The following is an 18,957-nucleotide window of genomic DNA, read 5'->3' on the forward strand; positions in this document are numbered from 1 at the left end:
TAAACTACATTTTTTAGATGTGCTTGTATATAGAGAGCGAGAAGGTTTTAATACCGTGGTTTTTAGAAAAAAAAAAGATGTTTACTGGATTGGGTTCGAATTTTCATAGGTCTTGTTTTTATAATTTTGAATTAAACTCATCTCCTCAGATCATTCCTTCTTTCTTCTAGTTGTATATATTTTCATACACAAGTACTTGATTTGTGATTATTTAAAGAAAAATTGTTTTCCGGCTGAATTATTTTTCAAGCACCTTAACAAATTATTAAATGATAAATTGGCTCCGACTACAAAAATAACCACAGTACCTAAACTCAATTTTTTTGCGAGTTTTCCTTTTGCTTTTGATGATTCCCTGAGACAAAAGTTTAAAAAAATCATACAACATTTTCTAGCTACTGAAGTAAATTTAATTCCTAAGAATTCTCTCACAGTTGGCTCGATTTTTCATTTTAAGGAGCGGTTGAGTCCTTTGATGTCCTTTGGTGTAGTGTATCAATATATTTGCCCAAAGTGTAACTTTGGGACTTACTTAGGATCTACCAAGAGGTTGTTGAAGGTCCGAATTAATTCTGATAGAGGTGTGATTTTTCGAACAGGTTGCAAAATATCCAGCCCTGAACATTCAAATATTCGCAATCATGCTAAAATGTGTAAAATAAATATTGATGATAAAGTTTTTATCATTATAGGGCAAGTATTTAATAACTATGACTTTCCTATTCTAGTCAATTCTGATTAAAAGACTGGTTCCATCGTTAAACACCAAAGCTTCCTCCACTCAATTGTACTTGTCATAGCCTTCTTCTTTTTATTCTGTATTTCTTGATGCCATTCAGTTTTTTAATTATGCTTCTGCGCGGTTGGTTCCACTTTTGTGTTATGCGTGTTTACTTAATTTTTTTTTCTTTTTACTAATTTTTACTTTTTATATGAATTGTGTATTTATTATTACTGTTCTTAATGCTATTTATGTACTTCTTATTTGAAGCCCTGGAAGATGTGATAATGACTCACAAAATGTCGGGATTTATAATAAATGGATTTTGAGAACTGCCTCTTATATTATATATATATATATATATATATATATATATATATATATATATATATATATATATATATATATATATATGTATATATTATGTATATATATATACATATATATATATGTGTGTGTGTATATATATATATATATATATATATATGTATATATATATATATATATATATATACATATATATATATATATATATATATATATATATATATACAGTGATACCTCGGTAGTCGAACGACTCTATACTCGAACAATTCGGAGTTCGACCAAAATTTTCGAGAAATTTTTGCTGCGGTGCTCGACCAAAAATTCGGTACTCGACCAGCCGAACACGTGACGACCGCATGGGCTTTGTGATGATCGCGCCATCTCGGCCACTCTCGCTTGTTCGGGAAGCATCAGTTCTCTCGAGAGCGTCACTCAGACAACGCGCGATCAGCATTCGTTGTGATTTAGTGATTTTCAGTGCTTTTAATTGCTTTTTTAGCTTTCATAATGAGTCCCAAGAAAGTAATGAGTGTTAAGGGGAAGGAGAAGAGGAAAACAGTGCGAACAACGATCGAGTTGAAGAAGGAAATTATAGCGAAATATGAGAATGGTGTACGAGTGTCCGATTTAGCGGTAGAATACGGAATGGCGAAGTCGACCATTTCTACGTTTTTAAAGCATAAAGAAATGATTAAGAAGGCGAATGTTGCAACGGGAGTTACGGCGGTAACTAAGCAAAGGCCACAAGTGATTGAGGAGATGGAAAAGTTGCTTTTAATATTTATTAAAGAAAAACAGTTGGCCGGGGAAAGTGTTAGTGAAGCGTTCATTTGTGAAAAAGCGTTGCATATCTATGAAGAATTAGTGAAGAAAAGTCCGAGTACCAGTGAAAGTGATTCATTTACATTTAAAGCGAGCAGGGGTTGGTTTGAAAAGTTTCGTAATAGAACAGGTATTCATCGTGTTACTAGGCATGGGGAGGCAGCTAGTTCGGATCAAATTGCAGCCGATAAATACGTGGGGGAATTCGATCGGTACATAAATGAACAAAATTTGATCGCACAACAAGTCTTTAATTGTGATGAGACTGGGTTATTTTGGAAGAAAATGCCAGCCAATACGTACATTACCAAGGACGAGACGAAGATGCCAGGTCACAAGCCAATGAAAGATAGGCTAACATTGTTGCTGTGTGCAAATGCAAGTGGCGATTGCAAGATCAAACCCTTGTTAGTGTACCACTCGGACAACCCCCGGGTGTTCAAACGAAATAATATTTGTAAAAGTGCACTACCAGTTATGTGGCGCTCGAACACTAAATCTTGGGTCACAAGACAATTCTTTACTGAGTGGATAAACGAAGTGTTTGCCCCCCAGGTTAAGGCTTACCTCATTGAAAAGAGCTTGCCAATGAAATGTCTTCTGGTTATGGACAATGCTCCTGCACATCCTCCAGGTCTCGAGGATGACTTGAAAGAAGAATACAGCTTTATCAAAATCAAATTCTTGCCCCCCAATACTACTCCCATACTCCAGCCCATGGACCAACAGGTCATTTCAAACTTCAAAAAACTCTATACCAAGGCCCTTTTCAGAAAGTGTTTTGAAGTGACCAGTGACACGAAGTTGACCCTAAAGGAATTCTGGAAGGAACACTTCAGCATCCTCAACTCTGTTAACATGATTGACCAAGCTTGGCGAGGTGTGACCTATAGGACATTGAACTCTGCCTGGCGTAAGCTGTGGCCATCATGTGTCACAGAGAGGGAGTTTGAAGGTTTCCAACCAGAGGCGGGTCCAAGCACTGCTACCCCTGTAATTTCTGATGACACTGATGTCGTTGAGGAAATTGTTGTCATGGGCAGGAGTTTGGGGCTTGAGGTCGACAAGGATGATATTGATGAGCTTGTAGAAAGCCATTCTACCGAGTTGACTGTGGAGGAATTGTTGCACCTGCAACAACAACAGCAGCAGGATCTGATTGTGGAGCAGGAATCTTCAGAAGAGGATGAGGTAAGGGAGGATGTTCCAAGTTCTCTCATCAATGAAATTTGTTCCAAGTGGGCAGATGTGCAGGCTTTTGCTGAAAAATACCACCCAGAAATTGCAGTAGCAAACCGGGCAGTGCATATGTTTAATGATAGTGTCATGTATCATTTTCGAAGAATACTGCAGAGGAGGAAGAAACAATTAACAATAGACCAGTTTTTCACAAAAGAAAAGAAAGCTGCTACATCAAAGCCTGTTTCTCCTCCAAAGAAGAGACAAAGAAGAGAAGAAACCCCTGAAATAGATCTGCCCACCCTTTCATTGGAGAGAGAAACAACTCCTGAAGGAGAACTACCCCGCCACATCATGGAAGGGGACTCTCCTTCCAAGCAGTAACCTCCCCCTTCCATCCTCTCCACATCCATCCCTGTATGCCATCGAACCGCTGCTCAAAGGTATGTTCACTACAGTACAGAAAATGGTTTAAAATTGTTTTATTTTAGTACAGTAAATGGTTTAAAATTGTTTTATAGGATTTTCTGACCAATTTCATACACATTTAGATAATTATTGTTGTTTAGGTACACGTTTTATTAATATTTTGGGCCTGTTCGAGTGCTTGGGAACGGAATAGAATATATACCATTATTTCTTATGGGGAAAAAAAATTCGGTACTCGAACAAATCGGAGGTCGAACACGGATCTCGAACGGATTATGGTCGAGTACCGAGGTATCACTGTATATATATATATTAGTTTGTTTTAGAATAGGTTTTGTATTTTAGTCCAACAAAGGTAGAATAAATATAAGGTTTTTTTTTATACTGCCTATTCATTTTCATTTATTTTTTCAGAATTGATGTTCAGTGCTTTATATATTTCCTGTATATAAGAAAATATAAAATTGATGTTAAAGTAATTTTCCTGTTTTTAAAATTTATACCTCAAACATACTTATTTTTTGCAGCTTCATCGAAGAGAACTGGCCATACTTCTTAGGTTTTGGGATGCCACTGACATTCATCACAATGTATATACCTTCACTATATGTCAGGTAGAGATGTTTGGAATTTATTTTCATGAATTATTGTTTACTCTGAGTCAGTATATGTTATTTTTAAGGAGTTCTGTATACCCTATTCTAATTGTTAATACTGAAAAAAAAAAGAGATTTACTGTAATTTATTCAGACATCTATCATAAAGTATTGAAAATACATTGATATTGTAATGAAGATGTATGGTATTGTATATAGAATTTATTTCTTCATTCTGGAAATCATACAGGAAATCCTTAGTAATGAAAACTAATTTGGCCAAGACTGATTTGCTTGTACAGAATCTCTCTTCTTTACAATAAGCTTTCCCAGTCTAGGTTGCCACTGGAAGATAGTTCTCTTAACACCTTCAAGGTATTAGGTACCAACATTTCATGATGTAGCTGTAATGTCTTTACACCACCTTGTTAAGAGCTGTAATATGTCTTTACACCACCTCTTGTTAAAAGTAAGAACTATTGCACCGGGAGATATATCTCTTTTTGGAAAAAATAAATCAAGCACACAATCCGTAATACTGTCCAACCTAAAAATAAGTAATGATGATCTTATGTTAGATGTCAAACCCCACCTAAATTTTAGCTACTGAAGGGGAATAGTTTTTAACAAAGATCTAAGTGAATTTACAGAGGAAGAGATACTGGCCATGTATCCACTAAATGTATGGAAAGTACACAAAGTCACAGGTACAAGAATGATTATACTTACTTTCCAGGATGCTGTTGTACCTTTCCATATTATTATTGAAAATTAAATTATTAAAGTATGACCATTTAAGCAGAAGCCACTGCAATGTTTTAATTGTTTTAAATTTGGACACTCGTGTAAAGTTTGCAAAATGAAAAAATGTGCGGTATATGCTCCAATTTTTACCATGGAGAATGTGCACTTAAGGCCAGGTGTTCAAAGTGCAACTTGAATCATAAATCCACTGACAGGAGCTGTGAACTGTATAAGTTCGAAGAAGCTGCCCTCGTCCAATCCAATTTAGAATATATAAGTGTGGGACATGCCAAAAGATTATCAAATAAATCAAATAGCTATGCTAAAGCATTAAAATCAAACCCACCAAGTACTGCCAATAATTCTAAAAAAAAAATATACCATCTGATAAAAAGTTGAATGACAAGGTAAACATATTACCTCCTGAGGATTTACCACGGTGTATTAACACTGTGGCATTGCCCATATCTGTACAACCTTCGTCCCTGAATACAAAAAATAAACCTTCGTCCCTGAATACAAAAAATAGTACAAACCTCTCTCAGGCCATGGCCTTGTCTGATTTGATGGAGGTTCCACTTAAAATCAACTTACCTGATGCACCTGTTGTGGGAAAGGTGCAAAAACCTAGAACCTCACCATCTATTAATCGTAAAAGAGAGACCTCCATCTCTCAACCCCCTCCATTATGATATTGAATTGATTTGGTGTTTCGTCTGTTGGAGTTTCTGATGAACCAGAAGATAACTTGAATAAACCAGAAATTCAAAAGTTGAGGTTCACCATCCGCCTCAACAAACAGATCAAAACAACACAAAGTAAAACCCAATATATCAAGACCATCTCTAAAGGTACATATAGGAAATAATGTTAGATTAAAAACTGCCAATGGGAAGACCTCATCCAAGATGTCTTCCAGAAATAATCCATAGTTTTCTCCTCTATTTTGGAATGGAATTGTCCTGATTTAAGGGCCAAATATGGAGAACTTAAGCTTTTAATTCAGGGGCATTCCCCCATAATTGTATGTCTACAGGAATGTAAGCTTGATACTAACACTCCTTGTCCTTGAGAGTATGTTAGTTATCGTCGGTGCCCACTCGTGTCCGAGTATTGGGTTCTGTCGTTAGCCATCAGCGTCCTATCTTTGGGGTGGGTGCTTATGTCTGATGTGGCTGTTAAGTCCTAGTCTGTGGTGGAAGAGTCGCGGACAGTGTTCACAAGGGAGGGTAGGTGGTGGGCGGGGCTGTTCTAATCGCTCTCTCCTTTTTCTCCTCCTAGCCTCCTCATTTTGTCTCCTCCTCTCCTCGAAGGCGGGGCTGTTCTAATCGCTCTCTCCTTCTTCTCCTCCTAGCCTCCTCATTTTGTCTCCTCCTCTCCTCGAAGTCCACGGTGCCATGGTGTACTGTACTCCTCCAGGTTTTCCTGTCCCTGGCTGTTTCTTCCCATGAGGAAGGATCGATGTCATTTAGAGCCAGGGTGCACTTTAGTTGATCTTTATAGCGCATTTTCGGGGCTCCTCGTGGTCTGGTGCCCTGGGTCAGTTCTCCGTAGAATATCTTCTTTGGGAGCCTAGGTGGATCCATCCTATGCACGTGTCCTATCCAGCGGAGGCGGTGGTGGATGATGGTGGCCTCCACGCTGGTCAGCGAGGCACGTTCTAAGACTTCAATGTTGGTGGTGTGGCTCTCCCAGGGGATTTTCAAGATCTGCCTCAGTTTCATTTGTTGGAAGCGTTCTAGGTTTTTAATATCGCTTCTATATAGCGTCCATGTTTCACATGCATACAGGAGCGTGGAGAGGACTACTGCCCTGAACACCATTATTTTGGTGGTCATTGTCAGTGCGTGGTTGTTAAATACGCGGCAGTTGAGTCAGCCAAAGGCGGAGTGGGCTGCCCTGATCCTGTTCTCCACGTCCTTTTTGCGTGTGGGAGCTTATGTTAGGATGCTCCCTAGGTAGGAGAACTGGTCCACCTGTTCTAACGGTTGGTCATTCACTGTGGTGTTGAAGTTTGGGAGCATCAGTCCTGGTGGATGTTGGACGAGGGTCTTGGTTTTGTCTATGTTGACTTGCATCCCAAAACGTTCGTAGGCAGAGTTGTATGCATCAGCTAACGACTACAGGTCCTCTGCCGTCTGACCTGGGGTGGCATTGTCGTCAGCATACTGCAGTTCTCGCACTGCACACAAGGTGGTCTTGGTTCTGGCGCGGAGTCTAGCTATGTTAGTTATAGAACCCCATATAATCAGGCAGGGAGCCATGGCGGAAGTCTCATGAATTTTCGTCGAGATGTTCCCCAAATACCTTTATCTATTCGTACACCGTTGCAGGCAGTGGTTGTACAGATTAATATAGGGAGAAAATATACATTATGCTCTCTCTACTTACCTCCAAATGATAACGTTTTGTATGATAATTTATAAAAGGTGATTCAACAACTCCATCCATTTTTTCTCTTACTGGGAGATATGAATGGTAGACATCCTTTATGGGGTGAGGTTTTAGCAAACAAAGGGTCAATATTATATCATCAATTGAGGAAAATGAGGGTGTTGAGCTCCTTAATACAGGAGAGCCCACACACTTCCATGTCTAGACAGGTACCTTTTCGTGCATTGACCTATCAATCGCAATCTCTAATTGCCTTTTCAACTTCGATTGAAGGACATTAGTTGATCGGCATAATAGAACGGACTTGGATAGATTTTGTTAGCTAAGCGAAATTTAAGGGAATGCAGAACAGTTTGAAAATATTGATGATGCCAAAAACTTTCTCAATGGAACCCTACGTACAGCAGGAGTTAATTCCCAAAACAACAGGGCTATTCAAATGATGACCAGTCCCTTGGTGGTCTTCACTGCCCTGCACAGAGCCACAAGAAGGTCTTTAACTCAATTGCAGACGACATACTGAGGACAATTTGATTATATACAAGAAATGTAGAGCACAGTTCCATCGTGCCATGAAAGAAGCTAGACGCCAGTCTTCGGTATCTTTTGTTTCCTCCATTAACAGTAGAATACCGCCATTCTCTGTGTGAAGGAAAGTAAAAAAGATAGCAGGCAAATTCACCCCAAGTGTTGAAGGTGAATGGTCAGTATGTGACTGGAGCAAATGATGTTAGCAATGCTCTAGCTGATCATTTCTCAAATGTATCATGCAAGTGTGAGGCAGCTTCTGGTCACCAGTATAGGAGCATTGAAGAAAAGAAACACTTAAATTTTGCAACAGGAAAGGAAGAGTCATGCAATTCTCCTTTCACTGAAAGAGAGTTTGATTCCTAAATTGCTACTTGTAATGATACAGCCCCTGGACCCGATGAAATTCCACTTGCAATGTTTAAACATGTACCTGTTAATACAAAGTTATTTATTTTAAGCATTATTAAGAGTATATCGCATGATCATAGTTATCCAAGTGATTGGGAACTAGCCATTATTTTAGCCTTATTAAAACCCGGTAAGGATAAGTTTTTAGCAGCAAACTATCGACCAATTGCATTGACATCCTATTTATGTAAGATCATGGAGAAGATGGTCAATGCAAGACTGATGTGGTACCTTGAAAAGAAGGGTATTCTATCACCTACCCAGTGTGGATTTAGAAATATGCACTCTAAACGACTGACGTGTTGATATGACTTGAGTCCTCTATTTGTGAAGCCTTTGCTTCCAAACAGCACCATGTAACTTTTTTTTTTTTTTCACCTTGAAAAGACATACACTACATGAATATGGGGAAGCTCTATCGAAGAGGAAATATCAGGGAGGAGAAGTTCCCTCAGGGTAGTGTGCTAAGTGTAACCCTATTTGCACTAGCCATAAAGGCGATATCCTCCATCTTTCCTTAAGATTATTTACATTATTTGTAAATGATCTCTTTATATCATTTGCTGGAGTTAGAAAGGTAATGGTTGAGAGACAACTACAACTCGCAATTGGCAAAATTATCCATTGGGTCGATAGGGATAGATTCAAGTTTTCAACAAGCATAATTGTTGTATCCATTTCTATCGTATCCGTGGAGTACATCCAGACCCGGATATATACATCAAAGGTCAACATATCCCATGTGTTAGTGAAGCTAGATTTCTAGAGTTGATATTTGATTGTAGGCTTACATGGGTTTCTCACTTGAAAGCCCCAGAGGTAGAATGTCTTGAGGCTCTTGAATCTTTTTAAAGTTTTGTTCCATACATCAATGGGGCGGGGGGGGGGGGGGGGGGCAGACTGTAAAACTCCTTTAGCATTATAAAAGGCTTTATTTTTTTCAAAAGTTAGTTGTGTGTGAAATACACTCCTCAGCCACCGCAAGCCGATTAAAAGTTTTAGATTCTATACAGGAGCCTTTAGAACTTTGCCTATCCCAAGCCTCCTTGTTGACGCTGGAGAATTACCTTTAGACCTTTACCAGAAGTCTTTTATTGTTCTGTATTGGTTTAGGTTGCAAAGACTTCCTTATGTTTTAGCTCCTCAACCTTATGGTTTTTGGGTAAAAACATTAGTAGACAGTCTAGGTATAGGTAGAAATAAAGTGCTCCCGTGTAGGATATCATTAACCCTTCCATGAAATTACCAGATACAGTATATCTTTTTGTAAGTATTTTATTGGTATAAAAAAGAACATGACTGACAACAAAGCCAGGTTGCTCTTCATGGAAAATGTTGTACCAACCGTGTGTCACACGATCGTACATAGTTCATTTTTTGTATATATTATGCTTGTATCTTCACTCTTCCCTCACACTAAAAAGAACCTGAATAAACATGCCTGTTTTTCTCACCGGTAACGGTGTCGGTTTTGAACATGAAATTTCCTGTTGCATTGAGCTTTTGTATATAAAGGAGAGTGTTCTATAATAAACTCACTCAGTTGCTTCCATCCTGTCTTTGAGTCACAACCTTCTCTCGGCCCGTCACATTGGTGACCTCGGAAGTCGACTCGCTCCTCCCGCCTTCCACCCCCCTCGCCCCTCCATTGTTGGTACTATGGCGGACTCTACGGAAGTTAATGCTGTGGCTCCCCCATTGAAACTCATCATTCGCCAGCGGAGAGGCGTTTGCTTGGTTTCAGCATGCAGGAGTCCAGTTTCGCATCAAGGGCGTGACTCGCTCAACCACCAAAGCAGATTATGTTCTCGCGACAATACCCGAAGACACCTTCCCAGAAATATCCGACTGGCTCTGTGAACAAGGAGACACCCCAATAGCGTGTGACGCCCTTAAAACATATCTTCTACAGCAGTACTTGCCGTCACCAGCCCCCCGTATAGCAAAGCTTTTTCAGCTCTCTCAACAACCGTTGGGGGACCAAAGGGCTTTGCTCGCCCTCAGGGAAATGACCAGTATCACTCGACTGCAACCTTCCGCAGACGGCTCTCCTCGTGAGGTGAACCTACTTCGTGCCCTTTGGATACGCAGTTTACCCGGACCCATACGCGCTGCCATACCCGATGTTGATAGTTTACCCATAAAGGACTTGATGACCAAAGCCGACGCCCTTATAGACAGCCACTTCAAGACCTCCATCAACGCCTCCACCCCTGACGAAGAGGACACCTATTCAACGTCAACCGAAGCTGACCTGAATGCCGTAGGATATACATGCCTACCCCGTGACGTGCCGAAGCGGCGACAAAGCCACCCACCACCCATCACTTGCTTGTGCCCCAACCAATGACTTCTACAGCCACTTACTACCTCCCATCCGCCGCAGTTTAATGATACATTCTTTCTCTCTCTCTCTCTCTCTCTTATCTAGCTTGCGAGATGCTCCGTCAATAGTTAGCTAATCCGGCAACATGCCGGCTGAACTACAGTATATGTCTATACAGGTAGTCAGTATATTTGCAGTATACTGTAGTATATACGGCAGATAAATAACTAACGTGTATATTATACTAGTAGTTATTTCCAATATATCTTGGGGGTATCCCTGCCCAGATATTTGCTGAACCCAATTTTATATTGATGGAATAATATTTCATCAATATTCTGATTTGAAATCAGTTTCCATTCACCCTGCAATATTGAATTTCGTAGTGGGCTGGTGGTGTGACACCTCTAACCCCTATAGGGAAGAGCCCTTATCCCTGAGTTTCCCTGATCAGGAAACTCCCTGATTTAATATTGTAAGGGAGGTCAAAGCAAATAGATTGGTTGCGATGCATAAGTATATGTCTTTTATTTTCTGCCGGCTGAACTACGGTATAGGTCTATACAGGTAGTCAGTATATTTGCAGTATAGTAAATACGGCAGATGGATAACTAACGTATATATTATACTAGTAGTTATTTACAATATATCTTGGGTATCCCTGTCCAGATATTTGCTGAACCCAATTCTATATTGATAGAATAATATTTCATCAATATTCTGATTTCAAATCAGTTTCCATTTACCCTGCAATATTAAATTTTGTAAAGGGCCAGTGGTGTGATGCCTCTAACCCCTAAAGGGGAGAGCCCTTATCCCTGAGTTTCCCTGTTCAGGAAACTCCCTGATTTAATATTGTAAGGGAGGTCACAGCAAATAGATGGGTTGGGATACATAAATATATGTCTTTTAATTTCTAATCAATATATCTTGGATGCGAGCTTCTGCTGTTACCGCTCCTATTTTGAAAGAATGACATTCCTTCGATACTCTGATTGTGAATCAATCCTCCTTACCTCACAGCGTTAAGTATAGAGGGGGACAGTGCTTGTACACTTCCTTACACCTAGGTGTCCGAACCCCTTTTTCTTCAGGGAATTCCCCGGTTGGAGGAATTTCCTTATCTTAATACTGAGGAGAAGTAACAGCATTGGCTCACAGGGGATACACGGGTATGTGTCTCCCACTATCTCTTTTAGCTTTCTGTCCTAAGCTATTTTTGTCAAAAGACGATTTTGCAAATTGTTTATTGGTGCGATAATCAATTGAATACTCATTTCTGTTCTCCCTTCCTTACAGGAGGGACACCAGATGATGCATTGCAGTCTTCTGCAGTTATAAAGGTGAGTATTTTCACAGACATAATATATGCAGGTTCACCCCCCCAGTAATATTATTTCCAAATGCCCAACCTACAAGATGGCAGTCTAGAGCTGTCAAACTGTGGTTGGTTTGGTTTCAGAAGTTATCTCATAAATGCGGTTCAGTTGCGAACTCACAAAAATGCGAAAACTCTACGGGAATTGGACTGAAAATTTCACTACTCATTACGAAAACTGCCAATTTAGTGTAAGGTTTTTAAGGTCTAAACCCCCCCCCCCAACCCTGCTTTTCAAGATGAGGTTGCAGACACTAACGGCACTGGTGAGTCTGAGCGGGACTCGGACCCCCGACTGACAAACACCGGGCAGAGACTCCACAATCAAGCCACACCTTGTAGTGAAATCAACGACAGCAGTCATTGTTTCACTGTTACATCTGACTCCGCCGCCAAGAGCCGGCAGTGTGTGCCCTTGGTCACCACCCAGTCAATAGCTGAGTTGGTATGCCTTCAATTGACTGCCCGCCGATTACCGGCGGTCTGCCGACAACCCGAGGAGTCGCCTCTGGTTCAGAGATCCGCTGACTATGCGTATAGTTTTCACCACTACCCAGTCACATTGAATACTGGCTAGGATGGTGTGACTTCTGTCAGCGACCCACTGACAGCCGACAAGTCACTGATATGTCGAAAACCTGTTAGCCATATTGGTACTGAAGTACTGTGCCAGTTAACTTACCCCCAAGTACTAGCCTTGACGGTAACATGCCAGTTGTATAGGGTATACAATACCCTGTACATCTGCAGTATAGGACCATATCGCAGACAGAAATCTTTGGTACATAACCATACAATAGAATGGTTTTCCAGTACGTTGTGCTTCTAATTACAATCCCTTGCTGAGACCTACCTGATTTGGGGGATCCACTTCCCCCCCCCCTTTTTTTTTTCTTACACTGATTCTTCATCAGCCTCTTGATTCTCATTATTAATTCCCTGGATGTAGGACGCTACTCTGTCCTTATGGACTAGAATCTTCCATCGACCCCTTCTTGAAAAGGGATGCCCTAGAATCAATAATTAGGAAGGCCGCAGCAGTTGGCTGGAAGGATTTACACGTATGTGTCTCTCCTCTTTTCCAGCGTACTTATCTTAAGCTTTATACAATAGAAAGGAATCTTCTATTGCAGTGAAACACTGAAAAGCTGATATAGGCAAACGGTCAGGTATGGCCTGAAAGGAGAACGGAAGGGTTTCTTAGTTCTCCTTAGGATGTTAAACAGCATCCCACAGTTACAATGACCTTGTTCCACAGACGGTCAGATATATACACCTTCGGATCATACGAAGCAAACAGATGCTTCTGGTAGGAGGGAAGTTCCTGCTGGATTGCCAGACCTTCGATCCCTGGGGTCCATGGTCTAACCAAGATGAGACTAGAATGGAAATGGACATACCTCCACCATCCTTTCCTCAACTCTTCTTATATTCAAATCCCCCCTAGAAGAGTATACCTTAGAGCTCTAGAGCATACTAGCGGTTAGGAAAGTAGAGTCCATCGATTTCCAAGGAAGGCTGTTTAGTGTTCACATGAAAGACTCAAGAAAACTCTTGAGTCATTCTGGTCTTGGTGCCACTCAACAAGTTCCAATAAAACAGCAAGTTCAGAATGTTAATCCTTCTGAACATAAGGACCTTATTCAGTAAGGGGTGTTGACAATCTAGCCAGACCTGGAAGATGTCTATCAGCAACTTCCAGTCAGTCACCCCCTCCCCTCCTACCTAGGATCCAAGTTACAGAAGATAACATATATCCTAGACAAGATTCTCGTCGGACTAGATTCAGTCCTAGGATCTTCACGGAATTAGTAGACACAGTCAAGCGAAACCAAGCCTAGAAAGAGTTCAGGCAACAATGGCCCTGGACGACAGGCTGGGGTGGGCAGCACCCGAAACGACTGTCTATGAGCATCCATGGAGATGATCCGGCCCCGGAACATCGAGGATGCAAATAACTTCAAGAAGTCTCGATTCTCTCCAGCTCAGGGGCTTAAATGTTTTGAAAAATCATTGAAACCTGTAGTCACCCTAACGCTCCTTTCCCCTGGGGATGTAAAAGGAGATTGCAAGGTCTGTCAAGAGACTATTGTAATCAGTCAGGATTCCATGACGCTAACAGGAAGGAGTTTCGAACACACTCCAGTTCACGATGATGACAGACCCAGTGCTACGTGCACAACTATAAGATGCGTTAAGAGGCTGGAGAAGATACACATCAAACGCTCAAAGAGATCTAATAGGACCAATGATGGTCATTCCCTCTTCGCTTACCCTACAATGACGAAAGGCCACGGACCTGTAGGCCATTTTAGCCCTGTAATGGTTGGATAAACTCTCTCCACACAGATCAGACCACCTCAGGTTGATCTGGGGCATCGAAGCAATAATGAGGCGTCGAAACTATCGAGGATAAGGACGTCTCATATCATTAGGGAATGCTAGCCATCCCTTCCTTAAGGGAATGGCGCCTATCAGCAGCTCTTTTATATATGATCCGCAAGGTGACAGCGGATGCTCTTCTCGGGTTCAACCCAATAGAGTTGGAATGGTACACGGATGCAGACCCATTCCCTCCCAGAGGGGGACAAGTCCCCGAGCTGCAGATTGTTCTCTTCATCACGAGCGTTATCAAGATACTATCTCGTTATTTAGCCCCATACGAGGATCCTCTAATGGAGGTAACAGACATCATGTCTCTACAATAGAAGTGATGGACTTAGAATTCCTGTTCAGCCCATCAAATTTCCTCGGAAGGCCCTCTACATGCTGAGACCCTTCCATGGAAGAGGGGCTCTGTTGGCTCCCAGGAAGCCCAAGAACACCCCGTTCCCTGTAATGAAGGAACTGAGGCTGAGGCTAGTCCTAGTTATGCACCTAGGATTATCCAGGAGGTTCAGAAGTTTTCTGCCTTCGATTTATCACAGTCCACCTGATCCCTTCATTTTATGAATTCCTTGCCCTTAACGGTTAGGAAAAGGACTGGGATCTTAAAGGCAAAATAGAATTCCTAGAAGAATACAAGTCTAGTCAAAGAGAAGACAATACGAGTCTTCTTTGGAAAACTAAATTGTTTTGTAAAGCAAAAGGGCCCGAAAGCAATCTCATGATCTTTTGCCTGTCCTTCTCTGTCCACCCCTATATTCAAGGTCTGGCGCCCAACAGCACGATGGCCTTTGAGAAGGAGGCAGTGTATCCTTGGATACTATGAGAACACTAGTTCTTCGGCCTTGTCCCCATATAAACCCTTGAGTAAGCACCAAGGGTATGGCCGACTTTGCGAGAGAGGTCACTTGATGGGATCTTTGGATCCATGGACCATTATCTCTGTGCAAGCCAGCCCCGACTAGACCTCTTCTATATGCCCTTTAAATGGATCTAACGGTTGAAATCTTTAATAAATTTCCGAAAACATGCGCAGGCTTAGGCCTGCAACGCCACTAAAGCCCATCTCATGGTCTTTGGACAAGGTCCTACATAATGCCTCACCTTTGAACAATGAGGATTGTTCCCTTAAGCATATAACCTAAAAGGTTATTTTTTCGGTTTGCTATAGCCTCTGGGACTAGAGTTAGTGAAATAGTGGCCCTATCTGGAGATGAGGGCCACATTAAGTGGGAGAACTGCATCTCTTTTCTGATCTATCCTTTCTCATTAAAGACGTCCTACCCATTAAGAGGTGGGGCTCCTGCAGAATCTGCCCTCTGAAGGAAGATGTCTCTCTAGGTCTGCTAGAGCATCTAAGGTCTATCTTCATAGAACTTCAGACTTCAGGAGGAACAGCTCTTTACTGGAAAAAACTTTGGATCAAACTATCCCTACAACTGAGGGCGAAGCTCACCTACCTTTTTCGCGGAACGGATCCTGACAGTACTCCTGCAGATAAAAGATCCGAGGAAAGTTGCTTCATCACTAAACCTTTCAGTGTGTGGACTTCAGCCTCTTCGCTCACTTACTGATCGGAGGTTGTCCAATGTGTCTTACAGACACTATACTAAGCAAATCTATGGATTGAAGCATAATGTGGTGGCGGCAGGTGCTATTTTGGACCCTGTCGTCTAGCTCTGCAATGTACAGTAAATTGATTGGGACTATCAATTAAAAGGAGAAGGGGTCAGCAATTTTCGTGTTACCTCCCCTTGAATAAGTGTTGCCAAGGTAACACTAAATCTGTTCAGAATCTCAGGTGTGAAATTATACGGATACCACTAGTGCCGTGTATACATAGTACACAGTGTTGTTAGGCTATTTCATATACAGAAATTATAAAGAAAAGTCTTGTTAAAAGAGCTTTTCTTCAGTTTGAGAGTGGCACTCATCATTTTCCCCTTTCAAAAAGGGGAACATTAATTTCTGTGTATGTCTCTTGTATAATTTCCTTATCATGCTACATTCATTTAGCATGTGGTCATTTATTAGGAATAAATGTCTATTAAAATGCAGTTGCGTCCTAATTCGCCCAACAATTGCATGTTTAAAATACCAGAGTTCCTTAACTTACTCATGTAAGTATTTCTCTTATCATTGTATGCTTACAATCAACGGATGAGGACACTGATATTCGTTCCGCAATATATACAATTCTTGAGACCGTTTGTATTCTCAGTGTATTCGTTCCGCAATATATACAATTCTTGAGACCGTTTGTATTCTCAGTGTATAGTTATGTTTGTTCATACAATATATGCTACCTTGAGACCCTTTTCTAACGTCTAAAAATGACTCTTCCCTGCAGGGGGCAGGAAGCACTAACATTATTATGCTTAGTGATGATGACGGATAACGGTAACGTCATTTGTCTCAATTGCCCTTTTGGCCGTAGAAATGTTGTCCCAAGGTTAAGGCACTAACAAAAAATCCACAGATACATTAATTCTCTGGTATGCTTCCATTAGGACGTCATGGCTTGAGCCCAATAAACGGATTTTGAGCGAAGCGAAAAATCTATTTTTGGGTGAGATAGCCATGACGTCCTAATGGACCCACCCTTCTTTTCTATGAAAAGATTTTCACGGTTCCCCCCCTGATCTACTGTATCTGTAGCACCTTGCTCAATGCTACAAGGAATGGCCGCCAGAGGGAGTTGGCGCGGTCATGATACGATTGTAGTAGGGGAACCAAGGTAACCTTTATTGCGGTTACCCTTCTAATTCTGCCACGTATTCCCCCTCGAAGCGTAAGGGCTACTCGGGGTGTAGATTGCCATGTGGCGTGTCAAGAATACGTCCCCTGATGATATACGATACCCTTGGGAGTAATCTTAAAGGTACTCGCCCCAGAAGTTAGAATTCTGTGAAACCTTTGGTTTAATTCTCTGGGAATATCACTGTAGTCATATATACCCTTGGGAAGCTACTAAAGGAACCTTCCATTAGGACGTCATGGCCATCTCACCCAAAAATAGATTTTTCGCTTCGCTCAAAATCCATTATATTTATATATATATATATATATATATATATATATATATATATATATATATATATATATATATATATATATATATATATTATATATATATATATATGTATATATATATATATATATATATATATATATATATATATATATATATATATATATATATATATATATATATATATATATATATATATATATATATATATATATATATATATATATATATATATATATATATATATATATATATATATATATATATATATATATATATATATATATATATATATATACTGTATATATATATATATATATATATATATATATATATATATATATATATATATATATATATATATATATATATATATATATATATATATATATATATATGATTATATATATAACTGACAAATAATATTGCCATTCTTAAGGAATGTGGCGCATCTGAATTAGAAGTGAAAAAAATTGGTGCATGGGAAGCAAAAGGTTGGCCACCCCTGAGTACAGTTAAGCTGTACTATAGTAATATTACTGTTCATATATTACAGTAATATACACTACAGTATCAGTGAGTGTTAGATTACAGTACAGTATTACTAGATCGGAACAACTTGTGTTATACAGAACAGTAAGGGGATGATGACAACTCGGTAAACTTTACCTAAGCCCAATAATGTACTGTAATCTTACTGTGTCCAGTATGTAGTGTACATGTGTGCAAATGTACTGTACATTGTAGATATGATTATAAACTGTTGTAGGAACCAAATTAAAACAATATTAAGCAGTATTTATTGTGTTAATCATCAACGCTCGTGGCAAGGGGCAGTGACTTTTTATGATAGGGGTTTGTCTGTCTGTATAGATTGCCTCACCTTGTGTAAGACACGGGCTTTTGCCGTTGGGGTTAGCCCACCTTAGTGTAGTATTTATTCGCGAAAATTCGGTAATCTTGCCTGTGTCCGTAACCTAACTCGCGAATAAGGAGACTTGACTATATACAGTATATATATATATATATATATATATATATATATATATATATATATATATATATATATATATATATATATATATATATATATATATATATATATATATATATATATATATATATATATATATATATATATATATATATATATATATATATATATATATATATATATAGGGTAAGGGAATAGTCGTACCCTGAGGAGAAGGGGTTGTTTATGTGCATATGTAAATATTTAGCTGTCATTTTTGAAGGGCCATGTACACTACAGTAGTTCTAAATATTACATCAGCATCAATATGTTATAGCCTATCAATTTTCATGTAGATCATTTATAGCTATTTTTGTTATGAAATCAAAATACATAGAAACAACAACAATTACCTTATTTTAAACATTAGACTTAGCCGGTGGATATATATATACTGTATAGCTAACGTCTCTGACCTACGGCAGAAAATTCAAAACTCGCGGGCAATCGTAGATTGGGAAGCTAGGTGTACTACTAGCACCACCACTCGCCAGGATACTGGAACCATTCCACAAGTCCTCAGTTCTTCTCTGCCACTGTGACGACAACATTGGAACTTTCATGCTTGCGCATAACCTTCAAGTTTGCAACAGCTTTGGTGAAGTACTTGTTTTTTTGGTTAATGGCTTTTGCTTGATTGGATTTTCTTACGA

General features: G+C 39.8%; 1 protein-coding gene across 1 annotated transcript in view; it reads left to right on the forward strand.

Moving 5' to 3' along the window:
* Positions 1-18,957, forward strand: part of tank (EI24 domain-containing protein tank) — a 543,339-nt gene that overhangs the window by 452,160 nt on the left and 72,222 nt on the right. Inside the window, exon 6 of the mRNA XM_068378643.1 lies at positions 4,006-4,092. Coding sequence (XP_068234744.1) covers positions 4,006-4,092 — 87 coding nt within the window. The remainder of the gene's footprint in view (positions 1-4,005; positions 4,093-18,957) is intronic.

This window comes from Palaemon carinicauda, chromosome 8 (assembly GCF_036898095.1).
Source record: "Palaemon carinicauda isolate YSFRI2023 chromosome 8, ASM3689809v2, whole genome shotgun sequence".
Lineage (NCBI taxonomy): Eukaryota > Metazoa > Arthropoda > Malacostraca > Decapoda > Palaemonidae > Palaemon > Palaemon carinicauda.